We start from the raw sequence: 22,047 nt of genomic DNA on the forward strand, positions 1-22,047 counted from the left end.
CTCAAAGGCAAAGAAACTGTCCACCAGCCATGTTTGGCATGGGGTGCCTTTCCATCAGTCCATTATCTTATGTTTCATGCACATCAAGAGTGCTTAACAAAACTTTGCTGGTATCTTGGTCTTGAATCTAGCCATTTTACCATCACTTGTTTCAATCAAAGCCTCTCTGAGCTCAGGGCACAGCTGGGTAGTAGGCCTTCTTCCACCAATCAGCTGTTCCTCTTCCTGAGAATGCAAAGCACCAATCAACAGGCAGACATGGCACTTGGTTCAAATCTCACCAAGCATGGAGTAAGCTACGATATCGTTCCTGACAGCATTGGATACTTGCACTAGAAATGTCACCTGTTGGCTTTTCTTCAGACCTCACAGTCCCTAGAATGTATAGCAGAGGGAGTCCTAATCACTCGGGCTGTGTGTCTCCCTGTGTGGCTCTACACTTCTGATTTCTGCACAGGATGACATCACTGTAAGTGGTTTGCTTTCAAAGTCTCCCATGGTCAGAGTTGATTTTTTTTGCTTTTTGGTGAGGCAACAGGGGTTAAGTGACTTGCCCAGGGTCACACAGCTAGTAAGTGTCAAGTGTCTGAGACCAGATTTGAACTCAGATCCTCCTGACTCCAAGGCCAGAGCCCCATCCACTGCACCACCTAGCTGCCCCACTCAGAGTGGATTTTAACCAACAATCTATACACAGAGGAATGCTTCTTCCTTCCTAGTACCATCAAAACTGTAGAAGCTTTCTGAGTCCTACTCATGGTCTATACTTCCTTGTGATTGGGGCAGGGAGAGAGGAAATGTGAAGTTATGTGGGGAAATGACTGTGTAAAAAATAGAAGGCATCAATAAAACTGGATAGATGGATGAATGATAGTTGTTGTTCAGTTGTTTCAGGTGTGTCCAATTCTCCATGACCCCATTTGGGGTTTTCTTGGCAAAGATACTCGAGTGGTTTGTCATTTCCAGTTCATTTTACAGATGAGGAAACTGAGGCAAACAGAGTGAAGTGACTTGCTCAAGGTCACACAGCTAGTAAGTGTCTGAGGCCAGATTTGAACTCATGAAGATCAGTCTTCCTGACTCTAGGCCTGGCGCTCTATCTGTTGCAGCACCACTCAGCTGTGTGGATGGATGGAAACCTTTGCAAATCGGGGGACAGACAGAGGGACCATAATAACTATACAGTTTGCTGCAACTGCCTGACGGTCCTTTGGGCTAGTCAATAAAAACAAAAATGAATGATGGGGCACTGCCTCACTTCAGTAGCTGGCCCCAGCTATAACCACTGATGACCACTGACATAACAACTGATGCTACCAAAATCAGTCAATTCCAGAGAAGCCTGTTGCTTGTTACCTACCTTTTGGCCTGGAGGCCCAGGAGGTCCTTCTGCTCCAGGAAATCCAGGTAAACCTGGGTGGCCTTCCAAACCTGGAAGTCCTCTCTCTCCCTGGAAAAAAAAAAAAAGAAATGAAAGGTAAGACCATTGCATAAGGAAGTGGGTAGAACCAATAAAAGTACCAAGCAAAGTAGTCTATTGTTTATTTGGGTCCTCAGGTAAAGACTGAGAAGCAGGGGCGGGAGGTGGGGAGTAGTGTCTATTCTTTCTTCTATCTAGGCATCCTAACTGTCCCAGACTAGGGAAGTTTTATTGTTGTTATGCTGGTTGTTTAACTTTCATTGTAATTGCTAATAATAAATGATCATCAAGTGAAAGAAAGAAAGAAAGAGAAATAAAGAAAGGAAGGAAGGAAGGAAGGAAGAAAGAAAGAAAGAAAGAAAGAAAGAAAGAAAGAAAGAAAGAAAGAAAGAAAGAAAGAAAGAAAGAAAAAGAAAGAGAGAAAGAAAGAGAGGAAGGAAGGAAGGAAGGAAGGAAGGAAGGAAGGAAGGAAGGAAGGAAGGGAGGGAGGAAGGAAGGAAAGAAGGGAGGAAGGAAGGAAAGAAGGGATGAAGGAAGGGAGGAAGGAAGAAAGGAAGGAAAGGAGGAAGGGAGGGAAGGAGGGAAAGAGAAAGAAAGAAAAGCAAGGTCACAATGGAATCCAAACACCCAGATAACTCTCACTTTAATTCAGCCAATGGCATCGAACATACAGTTGCCATTGCCCTAGAAAAATCACCAAGATCTTACTGGCCAAAAACAAAATGTGTAACTGCTAAGTGTGTGTAGTATTATGCTTCCCTGTGGAGGGAAAAAAAATAATCAGATATGAAATGAACTTTTCAAACACGAATGTAAAACCTTTTACAGGGAAAGGGCTGCTTAACCAGCCTGAAAGACGTGTGGGGGAATAAATACATATGGTCTCAGGATGCGTGATATAGGATGATTAGAACAGAAACAAGGATAGGCCACTAGGTGGCACAGCAGTGGTCCAGAAAACTGGCCCTGGAGTCCAGAACACCTGAGTTCAAATTCAACCTCAAACACTAGTTTTGTTTCTAACCTCTGTCTACCTCAGTTTCATCATCTATAAAAAGGGGAGACCAACAGTACCTACCTCCCAGGGTTGATGTGAGGGCAAATTTAGATAATATCTGTAAAATGCTTTGCCAGCCTTGAAGCACTTTATAAATGCTAGTGATGATGGTGATGGTGAGGGAGCCCAAGGGTTTTTAACCTTTTTTGTGTTGTGGACTACTTTGGCAATCTAGTGAAGCCTATGGATCCATTCTCAGAATCATGTTTTTAAATGAATAAAATAAAATACAGATTACAAAGGAAGCTAATTATTTTGAAATACAGTCAACAACATACTTTGTTTTGTTTTGTTTTGTTTTTGGTTAGGCAATGGGGTTAAGTGACTTGCCCAGAGTCATACAGCTAGTGAGTGTTATGTGTCTGAGGCTGGATTTGAACTCAGGTCCTCCTGACTTCAGGGCTGGTGCTCTATGCACCGCGCCACCTAGCTGCCCAACAACATATTTTTTTAAAAATAAGTTCATTGGCCCAAGGCTCAGAAGCACTGGTGTAGACAAACAGCAAGAATTACTCATGAATCTCTGAATATGGTATCCAGGTCTGAAGAAACTTGACAAACCCCAGGACCTGTAGTTTGTTACCTGACCTACTTGTGATTAGTGTTCCCAGGTACTTGGGGTCAGCTAACAGACCCTTAGTACAACTGCAGAAGGCTGTGGTTCATTTTCTCTACATCATAATAAAAATGCAGAGACCCCAGCCCATACCTCAGGCCACTCTGAATCAATCCAGAGTCTGGATAGAGTCAATTCACAAACCTGGAGCTATACAGGAGGCTTCATTTCACAGAACCAGGCCTATTTTAAGGAAAATGCCCAGGCCAGCCATGTGAACATTCCTCTCCAGGCTCCACTCCTGACTTTCTGGACCTTCTCTACCACCTCCCTAAGCCAGCACCTTCCCTCAACCCCTTTTCAATTGCCTTTTCTTCACTGCCTTCCCTCATTAGATTGCAATCTCCTTGAGGGCAGGAACTGTCTTTCTGCTTGTATTTGTATCCCTAGCATTTAGCATAGTGCCTTGCTATTAAGTAATTACCTAATAAATGCTTGTTGACTTCACTCAACACTAGTGAATACATACCTGTTTTTGGTATTTGTGTCCCCTAGGGGAGTTGTATGTTATAATAATAATAACAATAACAACAGCTAACATTTATATAATACTATGTGCCAGATACTGTGCTAAGCACTTTAAGATGATTATCTCATTTGATCCTCAAAACAACCCTGTAAGGTGTGTGCTGTTCGTATCCCAATTCTACAGTTGGGGAAACTGAGGCAAACAGGGTTAAGTGACTTGGCCAGGATTACACAGTTAGTAAGTGTCTGAGGCTGGATTTGAACACAGGTCTTCCTGACTCCAAAGCCAGAGCTCTATCCACTACAGCGCCACCTAGCCGCCCCAATGATATTACAAATGTTATAGAGTAAAGGCAGAGTAAAGGGCTGCTTCTGTGCCCTGAAATCCAGAATCAGACTAATTTATCTGCCAATAAGGATGGGCCATAGGATTTGAGAGCTAGAGCTGGAAGAGCCATCTTGTACAAACCACTCACTTATTTTACTGAAGAGGAAACTGAGACCCAGAAAAGCTAAATGACTTGTCCTATATCACACACAGGATTCTAAGTCTAGAGCTGAAAAAAACTTTAGAAACTATCCAGTGCAAACTCTTCATTTTACAGAAGGGGAAACTGAGGCCCAGGGAAAAGAAAGCTGGGGTCAGGACAGACTCAATTATCTCACTGAAGATGTGGTCCTCTTGGGAGATAAGAATCCCAGGTTGGAAGAGTGCAAAATTTATTATTTTCTACTGCTAAACACCTTTTATAGATGCATGGAATGAAGGAAGGGGGGAATGGACAGAGATGGTAAAGTCCAGACAGACTTCTAAGGAATACAGATGGAGTTAACAATTTTCATCAGTAGCCAGCACTCTCTTAGGACAGCTCAACCTAGCCGCAGGGAAATTAGAAAACTTTAGGATACATAGAGAAACCCATAAGATTAATAGCATTGTCCTCTGAGAGGCATAAACATAGCCCAATATAGGGTGTCTACTCACACTAATGAAATTACCAACTCTTGAAATATTCAAGTACTGATAACCAAGTAAGATATAAAAAGGCACGAGAACTAGCTAACAGAAAACCTGTACTTCCTGCCTTATGAAACTGAGCAAGAACCACAGCAAAGTCATCAATACAAAACAGCAGCTTCACCTTAGCCCACGTGGTGACATAGGAAGCTGGGGTTCCATATGTTAGGTCCATTCATGTGCTTTTGCAGCCTCCCCACCCCCCCGCCATGGTCATGTTCATGTCCATGGTTCACTGTTCAAATAAATATCAGCATAAATGTCTCTGTAAAGGATCTGTAAAGTATGTCTGTGGTTGGGGAGGCTCACACTTATTTAGAGGAAAAGTGTTTCAGCCAGGTGATTAGAACTAGATGCAATGAAAGAGAAGAAATAAAAGTGAGAAAATAAAATGAGAAAGAACAAAGTATTACATCAATAGATGTCTTGATAGACATTCTGAACAACTTACTAAGATCCTTCAGGGCCTTACCTTCTCCCCTTTTATTCCACCGCAGTCACACTTGGGTCCAGATGAACACCCATGGCAAGCCTTTAAAAAAAAAAAGAGAGAAGGGTTATTCTCAACCCAACACATCCTTGTACATACAGCATGTGCATAGATATGGTCCTCAGGCCTGTGCTGCCTCAGTCCTCTGAGGGCACAGGGAGAGTGATAAGAAGAGGGGATGGAGGTCCTAAAAATCACAGTTTGTAGACCATTGATAAATATTCATTTGGTTAACGGTACTCGCAATGCGACGTCCTCTTCCGATGACCAACACTTGGACATATTACCAAAGATAGGGAATCTCATCAATCATGCCATTCTCACTATAAATGAAGCCAGAAGGCAAAAGAAAATTGGAACAAAATAGACAGGTGGCTCACAGGTTCTCTGGGGAGAGGCAGATAAAGGAGGTGAAAGAGCCGATTTTATTGTGTATCCAGAGGCAACCAGAAACTTCAATTCACAGGACATTTTGGTCAGCCTGCATTGCAGGGCTCATGGTAAGTATTCGCAAAACAACCACCATGAAAATAATTGCAGTTTATGCATCAACATCTGTTGCTGAGAATAAAGTGGAAGTTGAATTGTATGAAGAAATCAAAAACACGCTCAAAATTAAATCAACATGTATGCCAATAATGGGTGATTTCAATGCAAAGGTGAGCATGGGGAAGGCTGGAGAAAAATATGTTGGAAAATATGCATCAGGAATAAGAAATGAAAGAAGCCAATAACTTAGAGAAGTCTCATGTCCCAACAGCACAAATACTCTCTTTGAGAAAAAATCAAGACCTGCTGGCAACAAATATCCCCCCCAAATCAAACTAATTATATTTTAATCAACAGGAAAAGACTCATTACTGGTGTAGGAATCATTTCAGAATCAGCTGTCTGTGCAGAGTCAGATCATTAAATTGTTAGAGCAAAAACCTAAATCAGTACAAAGGTAGAAAAAGAAATAAAAAATGAGCTAGGTTGCTGGATTTAGCATCAGGAAGATCTGAGTTCAAATTCTATCTCAGATTCTACTAGTTGTGTCACCCTGAGCAAATCACTAAGATCTTTCTCAGCCTCAGTTTCCTGATTTATAAAATGGGGATCATAATAGCACCTACCTCCCAAAGTTGCTGTGAGGATAAAATGAGATAATATTTGTAAAGCACTTTGCAAGCCTTACAACACTATCTAAATGCTACGATGATGATGATGATGATGATGTAAATTTTAAAAACTCCAAACTGACTTTTTTAAACTAGTCATTGCAAAGATGACCAAAGATGGGGATAGTCAATGTTGGAGGGGTTGTGGGAAGATAGGCATACTGGTGCATTGTTGGTAGAACTGTTTGGAATTATTCAAATAAAGTCTAAAATGTCCATAACCTTTGACCCAGAGATTCCACTACTAGGCTAGGAATCTGAGAAGGCCATTGATGAGAAAAAAGTTCCCACATACACCAAAATATTTGTAGCAGCACTTTTTGGGATAGTGAAAAATTAGAAACAAAGTAGATGTCAGTCGATTGAATAATGGCTAAACAAATTGAATTAATGTAAATCTAAACATGAATGTAAAAGAGTATTGCTATGTTGTAAGAAATTATGTATGTGATAAATACAGAAGCATGGAAAGAGCTATGTGAATTGTTGTAGAGTGAAGTAAGCAGAACCTAAAAACATATACACAATGGTTTATTGTTGTTGTTCAGTTGTTTAGTTGTATGTGACTCTATGTGACCCCCTGGATGTTGCCCATGGGATTTTCCTGGCAAAGATACCGGAATGATTTGCCTTTTCCTTTTCCAATGTGTCCCTATTTTACAGATGAGCAACCGAGGCAAACAGGGGTGGAGTGACTTGCCCAAGGTCACACAGCTAGCAATGATCTGAGGCCCCATATGAACTCAGATTTTCCTGACTCTGGGCTCAGTGCTCTAACCACTTTGCCACCTAGCTGCCCTATATCCATAATGGCTATCACAATGTAAAAAGAAAGAATCAAACACACACCAAAAAAATCAAAAATGAATGTTGCAAAATTACAGAGAACAAGCAGGATTCAGAAGACATATGAGAAGGCCCCATCCCCACCCTACCCCTCTGCAGAAGTGGGAGGTCCATGTGTCGTACATTGCACATATATTCACACTTTTTGGATGTATTGATCAGTTATGTTGATTTTTCCCCCCATTCTTTTTCTTCTTTTGCCTTAAAAATGCTATTTATTGGGGCAGCTAGGTGGCACAGTGAATAGAGCACTGGCCCTGGAGTCAGGAGGACTTGAGTTCAAATCTGGCCTCAGACACTTGATACTTAACTAGCTGTGTGACCCTGGGCAAGTCACTTAACCCCAACTGCCTCGCAAAAAAAAAAAAACCAACAAAGCCCCCCCCCCAACATGCTATTTATTCTATTGGATAGCTCTCTGGAAGAGGGAAGAGAAAGAACACTGTGAGAAACGATGGTAATGCCAAAAAAAAAAGACATCAATAAGACTTAAACCACTGGTATCAGAAATGGAAAATGGATAGAGAAATGAACATTGAAATGAATGATAACAGAGAATGTGTTGGAGGAGGGACACAATCTTGAGGCATCAATTCTCAAGATATCTGAGAGAAAACATGAAAAGTGGAAACAATTTTGGGGAAAAAAAATCTCAGACCTTATTATCCACATTCTTCCTCATGCCCCCCCCCAAAACCCCAAAGAGAATATGGCTATTTTTTCCATCTCTACTGTTTTTTTTCCCTTTTAATGAAAATAAGCTACACACACAACATCCTTGATGAAAATTGGAGAAAAGAATAAGCGAGCTTTTACAAATGATATTCTACAGCAGCCCACATCTTTATAATTACACAACTGACTGAACAGTAGAAAGAATATACTGGGTTTGTTGACTTTGACAGAGCAAAAGGCCGCCTTAAAGGGCTTCCTGTAATATACAGTGTGTCTTGTGCACACATCAAAAATCCAAGAAGATTTCTGGAAAAATGCATAGTAGCTATTTCTGTGTTGCCTTTTCATCTTTTTGGGGATCCAAGGGGCCTAGAATTTTCCAGAGAGGGAGAATTATGAGATAGTGGGAAGTGAGATTGCTCCATCTTTTTCTGGGCAGAAGGAGGACAGGGAAAATGTACTGTCCAGAGCCTACAAGAAAGGAAGAAGCCACGCAATCTATACACTGCTGCCCGGCACCAGCTGCTTCCCTTTCCTTCTGTTGCCTTTGAGACAGGCTTTCTGATTGCCAAGCTGGGGACTGGGGTGATCATTGACTGCCCTTGGAGCCAAATCCACTGATTGCTGGGTGGGCCACTGTGGGCCACAGCTGCCCTTGAATTAGAACTGCTGAGGTTTTCTACAAGGCAAAGCAGGACTGTGGCTACAGCAGCTATTACCCAAGCCTCAGGAGGCCAGGGAAAAAGCTACCAGACACCAACCAATAGAGGTGACCCAGATGGTAAAGCAGAGATGGGATCAAGACCAGGAAGAAAGACGTCCTCTGAGAACAGGAATTGGGGTTCTGGATGCATATCCCTTCCCTTATTCATTCTGGTGTAAAAAAAGCAAACAAACAAACCAACCCATTTTATCCATGCTTTTTGTCTTTGCAGTGAAGCCATTTCAATACCACCCCCCACCTCCAACAAAACCTCAGTATTACAATAAATAAATAAATAAACACCACCATCTAATACAGATTTTGTCCAAGACCTTTTCCACTTTTCGTGTCTTCTTTCAGACATCTTAAGAACTGGTCCCCTTCCAACACATTCTCTACCAGATCGGACAATGTCGATCATCTGTCATCAGAGCACCTCGCCTCTCTACTACAGTGTCTCACCATATGCTCTCTGGGACTGTCTGGTTCTTCAATCATTCACTCAGAATCTGATTTCCATCTAGCAATCTATTCATTTACATGGTTGCAGTCACATATATACATATGTGTGTGCATATGTGTATATATGTATATATGTATGTATATGACTGCATACATATATATCCATCCATCCATATATACATACACATACATACGAGTGCAACAATGTAAATAAACATTTTCTTCTCTTGACATATTTATATTTCTTAATGTAAATATATATATTTCTCTTGTCAGTCTGAATCAATTTATACACATTCTCCCATGTTTCTCCAAATTCCTCATAATCATTGTCTCTTACTGTACAATAATATTCCATTATATTCAAAATCATTAAAATCATAATCAACAAACATTGATTAAGCACCTAGAGTATGCCTGATGCTGGGCTAGATGCTAGAGAAACAAATATAAAGAATGAAATAATTCCTATTCTTAAGAGGACTCCATTCTATCAGGGGAGATGAGAAAAACATATAGAAGTCTGCTATATGGGGCAACTAGGTGGCACAGTGGATATAGCACCGACCCTGAAGTCAGGAGGACCTGAGTTCAAATCTGGCCTCAGACCAAACACTTAATACTTACTAGCTGTGTGACCCTGAGTAAGTCACTTAACCCCAACTGCCTTTAAAAAAAAGTAGTCTGCTGTAGTCAGGTACAATTTTGTTTGGAGGAGGGGGCAGGTGGGGATATCAGAGGGTTGTGTTTGGGCTATGCCCTGAAGGAAGAGGGGCTATAAAAGAAGGGAGAGCATTCTAGGCTAGGGGGATGACTAGTGCAAAAGCACAGAGATGGGAGATAAGGCATCATGTGTAAGGTACAGAGAGAAGGACACTCTGGCTGGACCACAGAGTACAGGAAGAATGAATAGCGGATAATGAGGCTAGAAATATGGATTGGGCAGCTAGGTGGCGCTATAGTGGATAGACAGCATTTCAGGCCTGGAGTCAGGAAGACTCATCTTCCTGAATTCAAATCCAGCCTCAGACACTTCCTAGCCATGTGATCCTGGGCAAGTCACTTCAGTTTCCTCATCTGTCAAATGAGCTGGAGAAGGAAATGGCAAACCTCTCCAGTATCTTTGCCAAAAAACCTCAAATGGGATCACAGAGTCGGCCATGACTGAAAAAAAGACTGACCGACAAAAATAAAGTTTCTATTTGATCCTAGTGGTAACAGAGAGCCATTGCTGTTTACTGTATCAAGGAGTGATATGTGATATAGTCAGATCTGCACTTAAGGAAAATTATTTTGGCAGCTCTAAGGATAAACTGGAGTAAAGAGACTTGAGGCAGATAGACTAATTAGGAGGCCATCACAGTAATATAAAAATAATAGCTAACATTTATATAGCACTTTACATGTATTATTCACTTTACAGGCTTGAAAAGCACTTAATTCATTTAATCTTCACAACAACCTTGTGAGATAAGTGCTATTATTATACCCATTTCATAGATTTAAGTGACTAACCCAGAATCATACAGCTAATGTCTGAGGCAGGATTCAAACTCATATCTTCCTGATGCCAAGCACAGGCCTTCTATCTGCTGCATCACCTAGCTACCTGCCGTATACTGTAATCTTGTCAGCCAGTGACATACAGAATAGAGAGTGCCCCAATTTTCTTCAAAGAGTGAGGAGGTCTGGCTTGAGAAAAGGCATCAGTAACAGAATAGAAGTGTTAATAGAGTTTGAGTAGAACCATCATAGGAGAACAAAGAATTTGGATTAAATGCGTATGAGCAAGGTCATTTTGAGGGACAACTGAAGGGCACAAAGAGGATTGGGAAGAAGTGGGAAAGAAATCAATCGATAAATTAATTATAAGACTGTTATTTTACCAATTAATACTCCTTCCCCCCCAAAAAAAAAATAAAGGAATGAGGATCAAGGAAACAGGTTAATTCAATTCGATCAACACATATTAAGCTTTTATTATGCGCCAGGCATTGGAGTGGCCAGGCCTCAGTCCTGCCCCTACCACATACCAGCTGTATGACCTTGGGCAATCACTTCCCCACTCACTGCTCCAAGCAACCTTCCAAGACTTTAGGTTACCAAAAAGGTAGTGACTTGCACTAGGAGAGGAAGTTTCCTCCTCTGGGACTTCCCTAACCCAGTGAAATTCCAGGACCAATGCCTATCCCTATGTGTCAAATGCTATAGTAAGTCATGGATGGAGACAAAAGAGACACCATAGTCCCTGCCCAAAGGAAGCCCCCATTCTTTTTCCTTTTACATGACATACAATTTATTTCTATCAACAGGTTTGGCTGTGCCTACACTGGAGCCCTCCACCAATGCTTTATCATGGTACGTCACCAACTCAGGGCTCCCAAAGGCTCCAATCCCCCCTCTGACTCTTATGAGATATGTGACCTTGGGCAAGTCCCAACTTCTAATGTTCCCCACAACCCACGTTACCTTGGCTGTATTTTGTAGTTAGGTGTTTATGTCTTCTACTATAGAATGTAAGCTCTTTGAGGGCAGGCGACTATTTCAGTTTTGTCTGTCTCTCTAGATTAAGTGTTCTTAACCTTTTTTTCATGTCACAGACCTCCCTTTAGCAGTCTGGTGAAGCCTATGGACCAGGCCTGCACGACACACGGCCCAAGTGACCTACGAAGGGATTTTGGGTGGCCCACAAAAAATGTAGAGGATATAAAATTAAGTAAAGATGTAACAAGTGCTTCGTCCATGCTCTGCTTAACCCACCTTCCACGAGTCACTATTGTGCCCATCGAGTAAGTTGGTGGGTGGGGTGCCACTGCACACTCTGTCCTGTTTGTCACATGAAATACGGCAACCAACCATCATCAGCCTGTCTTTAGTTACTTTTACCTGGAAAGTGAGCTGCTAAAAACCTATCTGTGGCCTGAAGAAGTTTAGTCTATTTTAATTTGGGCCCCTACCTACTGCCAAATTGTGCAGGTCTGCTATGGACCCATTCTCAGCCTATTTTTAAATTCATAAAATAAATCACAAAGGATCACAAAAGAAACCAAAGGTTAGTAAAAATAAAGATATGTATTCTTTTCCCATCCAAGTTCATGAACCCCCCTGAAATCTATCTATAGATCCCCTAAGATCCCTGATGAAAAATTCCTGCCCCAGTGCCTAGCCCACTACATGAGACATAGTAGGTGTTTAATAAATGCTGTGGCTCAATCAGAGAACACTAAGGAAAGCTCCTCTCTAGGTAGCTTGGTGCATAGAATTCTGGGATGGGTGTTCATATCTCGTCTCAGATGCTTATTATCTATGTGACTGCTGTGTGATCCCAGGCAAATCACTACCTCTGTCAGCCTCAGATGCTTCATCTGTAAAAAAAAGAAGCTGAACATGATGGCTTCTTCCAGATCTAAATCTATGATTCCATGCAGTAAATTGTTGGAAGACAATGAGCTAATCTGCATGGATTGCCATAATGACAATTATGGCCTACGCATATTTTCAGAAGTATCTTTGATGCTTTAACCCCAAACAGGGACTAATGTGGGGGGGGTGGGGGAGATTTCAGGCATCCTGTTCAGAGACAGATTTTTCGGCAGGTGGACCATGACCGAGGCAGCAGCAACCTATGGTTCCAGCCCGCACTAAAATAATACAAATGCAGCTTTTCCCTCCCAGCAGCAGTTCCACATGTTTATGTCTACCTGTCTTATCTCCCTGATGAGCCCTGGCAAATCAAAGGGCAAGAACCATTTGATTTTTTTTTTTTTGTCTTTGCATCACCAAGGTCCAGCACAATGCCTCACACACAAGAGGTATTCCTAAAACGTCTGATTTGCTTGTTATATCTCACCATAGACAGAGGATTGTCAAATGACTGAGCAGGTGCTGAGTGAGTAGGGGAGAGAGAAGCTTAAGACTCCTGATAATGGATCCTTAACATCCTCTGGCCATCATTTAGATTTCTTCTCCTGTTCCTTTCATCAACTAAATGCTTTTACACCTCTACTACCTAAGGAAAAGGTCAGTCCTCTCCAGAGGCTTTTAAAAATAGTATTGTGCACCACAAAACAATCAAAACTCAGTGCTGAGAAATTATAAAGAGCTCTCCAGAAGAAATATGTGAAAACAGCTCCCCCTTCTGTTTTGAAGAGAGTAGGGCACACAAGTATAGAACTGCATAGAATATCAGATTTTTTTTCAATGTGTTAAACAGTATTGCTCTTTTTTTTTTTGTTCTCTTCTTCCTCCTTTTTTCTTTTAAATTCTTTATTATAAAGGCTGGCTCTCTGAGAAGGGAGATGGGGAAGGGTACAGGAGGAAATATAATCAATGGAAAAATGGAAAAAAAAACCTCTAAAAATTGATTTTTAAGAATAGTCTTGTACAAAAATGACAGAGGGACCTCAGATGGTTCTAGCCTATCCTGCTGGATAGTGGATGGACCAAATAACCTGGTACCTTCCTGCAATTGAAAGAGCCAGTGATATTTAGCCTGAAGAGAAGGACACTGGGGGTAGACATAGTGCCTGTCCTTGAGCAGCTAACAGAAGAGGGAGCAGCTTTGCCCTTTTGGCCTCAGAAGGCAATGGGGGGTAAACTTAGGCTTCATATGGGGGGGATGCCTAACAATGAGAGTTCTTTAAGAGTGGAATGGGATGCCTAGGGAGGCAGTGGCTTCCTCCTAACTGGAGGTCTTTAGTCAGAAGCTGGATTACTAACCATGAAGCGTGTTGTATCAAGAATCCTTTTTGTGTCGATGTCAGAGCAGATGGTGGCTGTGGACCCTTCCAACTCTCAAATTCTGCAATCCTGTGATTCTGCACCTGCCTACCTACACTAACTAGATCAAACAAGTTACCTGTATTAGGATATTATACCAAATTCCTTTCCTGAACAAACCATAAAAACTAGTATCCCATACTTATACCCAATGAAATGCCAAGTTGTGTTGATTCTATCTCCACAATGTCTCAGCCCAGCAATAAAATGTAAGCTTCTTGTGGGCAGGGAGCAAGCCCTAGGGAGAGCAACATGGTACAATGAATAGAGAGCTACCCTGAAAGGCAGGAAGGCCTGGACTCAAACTGGCTGTGTGACCCTGGGTAAGTCACTTAAGCACTCAAGAGGCCCTGACGGGCCATGGCCAAGTTCCTATAGAGGGAATTTCCTTACATGGGAATTCCTGTTAGCAATAAAATCACAGTTCTAGTCCGTATTCCTCTTCAACCCAGTTAAGTGCTGAATAAATGTGTGTCACCTTGAATGGCCCCATCTCTCAAATTCATCCCCTTCTTGTCCCTCACACACCCAGCCAGCACCCTCACTCAGACCTCCATTCCTCTCTCCTAGATGATTACAATAGCTTTCTGATTACTTTCCTTGTTTCCTCCCAGTCATCTTCCAGCCAGCTGCCAGAATAACATTCTTAAATCACTGCCCAAAGAAGCACAAAAGGAGAGTGGGAAGGGAATGTGGAGGGCACACAGTGAGAGGCTCCCAGATCAGAGGATCGTAGGCTCATCAACTGAAGCCTAGAAAAGGAAATGACTTCCCAAGATCATACAGGTAGTAAACAACAGATCCTAGATATGAATCCAGGTCCTCTGACACCCAGTCTGGTGTTCTCCATTATGACCTAGTCCCTGGATTACTCGATCTTCAGTGGTTCCATAGGAGAAATGCAAAGTCTTCAGCCCATCTTTTAAAGCCTTCCACAGTCCAACTCCCACCTAATATTCTTGTCTTTTTTCATATTACTGCACTTACACACTCTCCATTCCAATCAAATTGACCTACTAGATGATACCCCATCTCCAGTCTCCTAGCCTTTGCACAAGCTGTCACCTTTGACAGAAATGCCTTCGTTCCATCCTTCCCCCCTCCTTCTTCCTCTTACTAATTTCCCCACTTGTAAAATGGGGATGATAATAGTACCTACATTAAAGGGTGTTAAGAGGCTCAAGTGAGGTTTTATACACACACACACACACACACACACACACACACACACACAAATACTTTGCAAATCTTAAGGAGTTCACCATCCAAATGTTAGTTATCATCACCATCATCATCATCATTAGAATCCCCAGTTCCCTTCAAAGCTCTGCTCAGGGAACCACCTCCTACCCAAGAGCTTTCTCTTACTCCCCTCAGACTCTCATCTAAGAGCTCTCTCTAGCTCTGGAAATTCCTTTGTATCATTTTGTATACAGAGTGAGAAGTCACGTGACATAGTGGTGCCTGGAAGCCCTGGGTTCAAGTTCTGCCTCCTGGCTGTGTGACCCTAGGCAAGGCCCTTGACCTTTCAACGTCCCAGACTATATAATGCACAGAAGGCGAATCTCTGACTTGGCATGAATTCCTTCATCCCTCTAACCACGAAATCCCAAATCCTGTCCCTCGTCCTATTACTGGACATAGACTTTCTGTTTACTTCACTATATACACACTATGTCGTTGGAAACTCCTTGAAGGCAGGGATCTTGAATGCTTATCTTTATATTCCCCAGAACCTAGCACACAGTGCCTGGCACATGAGAAATGCTTGTTGACATTATAAAGACAAACAACTCTGAAAGACCCAAGAATCCTGTTCAATACAATGACTAACCATAATGCCAGAGGACCCCCGGTGAAGCATTCTCTCCCCATCCTGGCTGAAAGGTGATAGAATCGGGATACAGAAGGAGGCCACCTCTTTTTGAACATGGCCGATGTAGGAATTTATTTCTCCTGACCCTACATGTTTGTCACAAGGATTTTGTTTTTCTTTTCTTTTTTTCCAATGGAGGAGGAGTGGGAGGGGAAAAAATCGATTTTTATTCATTGAAAAAACTAAAATTTAATTTTAAAATGCAAACAAACAAACAAAAAGGTGATGCTTGTCGAACTGAAATTAGGATTAAGCAGGTGGTGATGTAAAAACCTCTTCCGAATCTCTCCCCTGGTAAAGATCTGAGGGCAGCTTTTCAGCTCATTGCCATTCATTCCAACATGCTTTCTGACCTACAGAAGAGCTCCATTGGGTGGTCTGCTAGCAAAGTAGAAACTCGAGAAGGGGGCAGGAGCATATGGTGGCCTCAGCCCGTTCAGGAGGCTATCTTCTGGCAACTCCCGTGAGATCCGCTTCACTGAAATCCCATTTGTGGAAAGGAATGCGGAGGCTACACATTACTGGAATAGTTAAGTGAGGTACTCTTGCACCAGATCTGAAGGAACAAATATGCAGCATTTAGTGAGTCCCCCATTGAAATTATTGAAAAAAAACTGCTTAGGGCCAGAGAGAGGGAAACCAAACAAGTGATACTGAGATAAAGTATGGAGCTATTATGTTAATAATAGTTATTTAACCCAAATAAGCAGGCACATGATTTTATTAAAACTGGAATTTTCCCAGCAAGCCAAAATAGGCTAAAGAACTTGGCTCGTTTCCTATGGCTAGAAATGAGATGGAGGGTCCAGGGCTCTCCCCCTCCCTAACGATTTCAGCCAGCAACTGCCACATGTTTTAGAATCACTAGAACCCAAAAATACATTAACAAAATGTAAAGGTTTACAAGCCCTCCTGGCTAGCGTGTGTTGGAGTTTGCAAACTACTAAATATGCATCCATTTTTCTCAGTATTTTTGAACACATGTACACGACTTTTAAAAAAAACCCAGACTTTTAAACATGAATGATTTCAGAAATGAGATTTCTCTCCAAGTAAATCATGTGAAATAGATAGTGCTAATACTCAAATTTGATACCTTCAAGAGGCAAGAAGGGGAACAGAAATGCTGTTCACTTCATCAGTTCTGGAATTTAAACTGCATTTATTTTTTAGTTAAAAAAAAAAAAAAGGAAAAGAGAAGGCTTGGAATCAATCACATAACACCCAGCTTATAGAAGTAAAAAGTAACTCAAGCCCACAGGCTCTGTGGATTGTAGCTTCTCGAGGGCATCCCCACTTTGTAGATGGGGCAACTGGGGCGAGGCTAGGACAGATTAAGTGGTTAGCACTTGAGGTCATTTATAAAAAAGGTCATCCTGGCATAAAATCAGACCCAGCTCATCTTCTGACTTTTAAGCCAGAAGATGGACTAAATCACTGTAGCTACAGTAAAATAACTATACGGAATGCTACAAAATTACAGTACCCCCCCCCCAAATTATAATGGCCCCAAAGAAGAGCTAGGAGAACTCACCCCTCTTCCCACTTCTCTGCAGAGGTATAGGTATGGGACTACAGTTGGTTACTTTTGATGATTTCCTCTTTTTTATCCTTTTTAAAATCCTATCCAGAGACAGCTCTCACTAACAAGGGATGGGGGAGGGGGAAAGGAATAACTCAGGAAATATAGGTAATAAAAACAAAAGCTATCAAAAAGGTATTATGAAAAATCAAATATATTTAAAAAAAACAAATCTGAGTGAGCACAAATAGCCATTTGGTCCTACATGGAAATTCCAGAGCACAAAAGCCACATTAAAAAGGGAAGCGTCCTCAGTTTTCAGACTCTTGTATTTCTAAGGGTGATAACAAATAGAAGAGATTGGATATTACTAAGTATTCTAATTAGAATGAGTCAAGTTAATCTGTCTATAGAGACAACTTCCAATTTTCAAATCAATATGTTGTACCTACACGTGCTCAGTACTATACTTGAACACAGGGAAAGGGGAAAGGGAAAGGAAGAGAACAAACATTTCTATAGCACCTACTATGTGCCAGGCACTGTGCTCAGTGCCTTTTACAAATATTATTTCATTTGATCCTCACGACAACCCTTCAAAGTACTTGCTTCATTATGCTCATTTTATAGATGAGGAAACTGAGGTCAATAGAGGTGAAGTGACTTGCCCAAAGTCACACAGCTAGTAAGCGTCTGAGGCCGAATTCGACTCAGGTCTTCCTAACTCCAGGCCCAGCACTCTATTCAATGGACCATCTAGCTGCCTCCTAGGCAAATAAAGGTTAAGTGACTGGCCCAAGGTCATACTGCTAGTAAGTGTCTGAGGCCAAATTTGAACTCGGGTCTTCCTGACTCCAGACCCAGCTCTCTATCCATTGGGCCACCAAGTGATTCTTCTTTTAGGATCACAGACTTTTCAGAAGTATGATATTCTTCCATCTGCTGGCTACCACTTGGTCTTAGGCAAGAAACTGAAGACATCTGGGACACTTTTACCGTCTGCATCGTTGCAGCCCTTCACAGGCAAGGGGTGTAGAAAAGAAAGCCACATCTAGAAAGTGAACAACTGGTTAAGTAGATGGCATCTGAGGATATAACAACAATGATAATAATAACTAACATTCACAAAGCACTTTAAGGTCTACAAAGCACTTCACATATATTATCTTATTTGATCCTCATGACAACCCTATGAAGAGCTAAGTGCTATTATTATTTCCATTTTACAATGGAGGAAACTGAGGCTAAGAGAGAAGTGACTTGCTTGAGGTCACAAAGCTAGTATGTTTCTGAGGCAGGATTCGAACTCAGGTCTTTCTGACTCCAAGTCTAGCACTCTATTCACTATGCCACACGACTACTCAAATATTTACATACAGAAAAGGGCAGGACTCTGGTCAGGGATGAAGCGTACCAGACAAGGGCTGATAGGAATGTAATGACCTAGAGTCCTGCAAATCTAATCAAACAAACTTTAACCAGAAACAGGAAGGGGAAAGGCATAAACTGCCTACAGGAGAACAGCAACAGAGATGCCCAGACATTCATAGGGGGTAAAATTGGGGGCGGGCGAGGTGGGGGAGGGGAGGCAATAACAAAACTCAGTTTATAAACATCTAGACTCAAAGGCACAAGGGATGAGTAACAATCAGGATGAACTAGAGACCTGGGGGGGGGGAAGGTAAATTTGATCTCATAGGTATCACTGAGATTTCATGAGATAAGACACATAACCAGAACATGCCTCAGAAAGGGTATAACTTATTCAAAAGATACAGAATAGGAAAACAGTGGAGGGCGAAGGGAATTATATATTAAGCAGACATATTCATGTGAAGAAATTTAAGAATCAAAGGGTGAAATTACTTCATCTGGGGGAAAGTCAAAGGAAAGACTTATAGGAACACTGTAATTAGAGTATACTGCAGATTATCTGGACAGAAAAAAAGAAAGAGATGGAGAATTTGGGGTGGGGGAAAGGGAAGAAATCCAACCCAGGCAGACATTGTATTGATGGGAGCAGGGTGGGAGGAGCTTCAATTATCTGGATTTCTGTAATAGCTCTTGCTCTCTGCCAAAAAGCCGGGCAACTAATAACTTCTTGAATTGCCTTCATAATTTCATCCTTCAAAGGCAGAGGAACCAACAAATCTCAATCTGGGTCTCACCAATAGGGAGTATCCGGTTGCCGGAGTGGAAGTGATGAGAATCTTGGGGAGTAATGGTCCCTCCATCTTACAATTTGTGATGGAAAAGATGAAGAAAGCCGGGAAGAGTCTGAAATGCACTTTAGCCTTTGAACAAGTCGATTTCAAAGTGTTCAGAGGGAGAATGGTAGGATGCTATGCATTCGAATTCTTCAGGGGAAGTCATCCCAGGAAGAATGAGCAAACATTCAAGGATGAAAATCTGCAGATACAGAGAGAAATAATTTGGATGAGAGAGAAAAACAGGAGCTGTCTAAAGAGACTGATGTAGATGCATAGAGAACTCACTGACCAACTTATATATTACAGTTTATTACTACGTATATTTTTTTTTAAAATTTTTTTTTGGCTAGGCAATGGTAGGTTAAGTGACTTGCCCAGGGTCACATAGCTAGTAAGTGTTACGTGTCTGAGGCCGGATTTGAACTCAGGTCCTTCTGAATCCAGGGCCAGTGCTCTATCCACTGCACCACCTAGCTGCCCCTACTATATATATTATTATATATTACAGATTATTACAGTTATCCCTTCCACATCATGACTCTTTCCCATTGCGGTTTCAATATATCATATATTGTAGGTCGGCGTAAGAAATTAAATGGGAATTTTGGGGGAGTTTTGCAGAAGCCACAGATGACACGTGAAGGCCAGCAGATGACACAGAGCCTATGACCAAATACTTAACCCAGATTTTACAATAAGGTAAACACTCCATAAAAGAAAAAGGACATGGGGCAGCTAGGCGGCACAGTGGATAGAGCGCCAGCCCTGAAGTCAGGAGGACCTGAGTTCAAATCCGGCCTCAGACCAAATACTTGACATTTACTAGCTGTGTGACCCTGGGCAAGTCACTTAACCCCAATTGCCTAAAACAACCCAAAAAAACAAAAAACAAAAGAAAAAGAAAAAGGACAAATTCAGACTTCTTCTCTGGTACGAAGGGAAGGCCAAAAACTTTTTATGGGATTTTGTAGACCAAAGGGGCACTGTGCCCCCAGCCCCCCTCAGATGTGGAAGGGATAACTGTGTATTTTTTTTTTTTTGCATATGGAAAATGGAAGCCAGGAAAGATAAGGGACCAAGTACAAAAGTGTGGCACATTCCTGTAAGAATAGTGTCAAGAGTGCTAAAGTGAAGAAAGATAAGGAAAGCAAAAAAGGACTTGGGCCTTTGTGGTGGTGGTTGTTTGTTTTTGTTTTTGTTTTTGAAAGTGATATTAAAGAAAAGAGGAAGATCAAGGAAGGATAAGACCCCTACTCAGGGTGGATGGAACAATAACTGACAAGAGAGAGAAGGCAGAGCTAGTCGATTCTCATTCTGTGGCTGTTTTTTCTGCCAAGGAGAATGACCTTTGGACTGGAAAGGACAGACAAATAGAGAAAATAGGGTATTAGTACTCAAGATAAATAAGAAGATAGGGAGAGAGCACCTAGCTGCCTTTGACGAATGCAAGTCATCCAGCCAGATGAACTAAATCCTTGGGTACTGAGCGAACTGGCAGATGTGATTGCTGAGCTATTGTCAAGATCTTTGAAGGATGGCAGAGAACAGCAGAGGTACTGCAGGAGGAGGGAAGGACAAATGTCCCAATTTTCAAAAATAGAAAGGAATGGAGAATGCCAACTATAAGCCAGTGAACTTGATTTTGATTTCTGACAAAATTCTGTTTAAAAAAAATTATTAACGGGATAGATAGCGAATATCTCGAAAACAAAGCAGTGATTGAAAAAGCCTGGCATGACTTTAGGAATAGGTCATGCCAGACTAAGCTTATTTCCTTTCTTGACAAGGTGGCTAACCTGGTAGACCAGAGAGTGCCATAGGTATAGTTTATCGATAGAGTAGCTCGTGCCACTCTTGTGAAAAATATGGAGAGATGTGTCCTAGACGACAGTATAATTAAGCAAATTTAAGACTGGTCAAACGGCCAAACCAATGAATATTAATAAATAAACTGATGTCAACTTGGAAGTTTCTTTCCTATGGGGGAGTCCTGAGGGATTCATTTTTGGCCTTATGTCATTTAACATTTTTATCAATCATTTGCACATAAAGGTATTGATGGAATCCTTATCAAATTTATAGATGACACAAAGCTAAAAGGGAAAGCTAATCCACTGGATAGGATCCTGAAGTTCTGAGGAACCTTTGGCCTCTAGGCCACATGTGGCCCTCTAGGTCCTCAAGTGCAGCCCTTTGACCGAATCTGAACTTCACAGAATAAATCAGAGCGCCTCACTTGAGGACCTAGAGGGCCACATGTGGCCTCAAGGCTGCAGGTTCCCCACCCCTGATTTAATAGGGATAAAAGTCAAGTCTTACATTTAGATTCCCAAAAAATGACATCACAAGTATAAGTGATGGTAAGGCATGAAAGGCATGGTAAGAGAGTTAGAAAAAGACAACTGCAAGTTCATTGAGAGTCAGTGGCATGACTCGGCTGCATCGAGCGAGGGGTGGCTTCCAGGAGGTAAGAGGAGATATTTCTCTTTTAGCCTGCCCTAGTCAGACCACATCTGAAATACTGCTCTCAGCTCTGAGCTTTCGCATTCTATGAAAGGCGTCGGTAAAGTAGAGAGGGTCATGAGGGAGAGAAAGAAAGATTTTTAAAAAGAGGGAGAGCCAGAACAAAGCTAAAGAATCCTGAGTTCCATGTGACAAAGGGGAAAGAGCAATGAACTTGAAGTCTGAGGACCTGTGTTTGAAACCTGTCTCTGCTACTGACTACCTATGTGACCTCAGGCATAG

General features: G+C 41.7%; 1 protein-coding gene across 1 annotated transcript in view; it reads right to left on the reverse strand.

The window, feature by feature from the left end:
• The window catches only part of COL4A5 (collagen type IV alpha 5 chain), a 205,167-nt gene that overhangs the window by 158,397 nt on the left and 24,723 nt on the right, over nt 1-22,047 (reverse strand). The window contains exons 2-3 of the mRNA XM_020967263.2: nt 5,052-5,111; nt 1,361-1,450 (exon numbers count right to left, since the gene is read on the reverse strand). Coding sequence (XP_020822922.1) covers nt 1,361-1,450; nt 5,052-5,111 — 150 coding nt within the window. The remainder of the gene's footprint in view (nt 1-1,360; nt 1,451-5,051; nt 5,112-22,047) is intronic.

The sequence above is a fragment of the Phascolarctos cinereus genome, unplaced genomic scaffold, assembly GCF_003287225.1.
Source record: "Phascolarctos cinereus isolate Bilbo 61053 unplaced genomic scaffold, phaCin_HiC Scaffold_8;HRSCAF=390, whole genome shotgun sequence".
In the NCBI taxonomy this organism is placed as follows: domain Eukaryota; kingdom Metazoa; phylum Chordata; class Mammalia; order Diprotodontia; family Phascolarctidae; genus Phascolarctos; species Phascolarctos cinereus.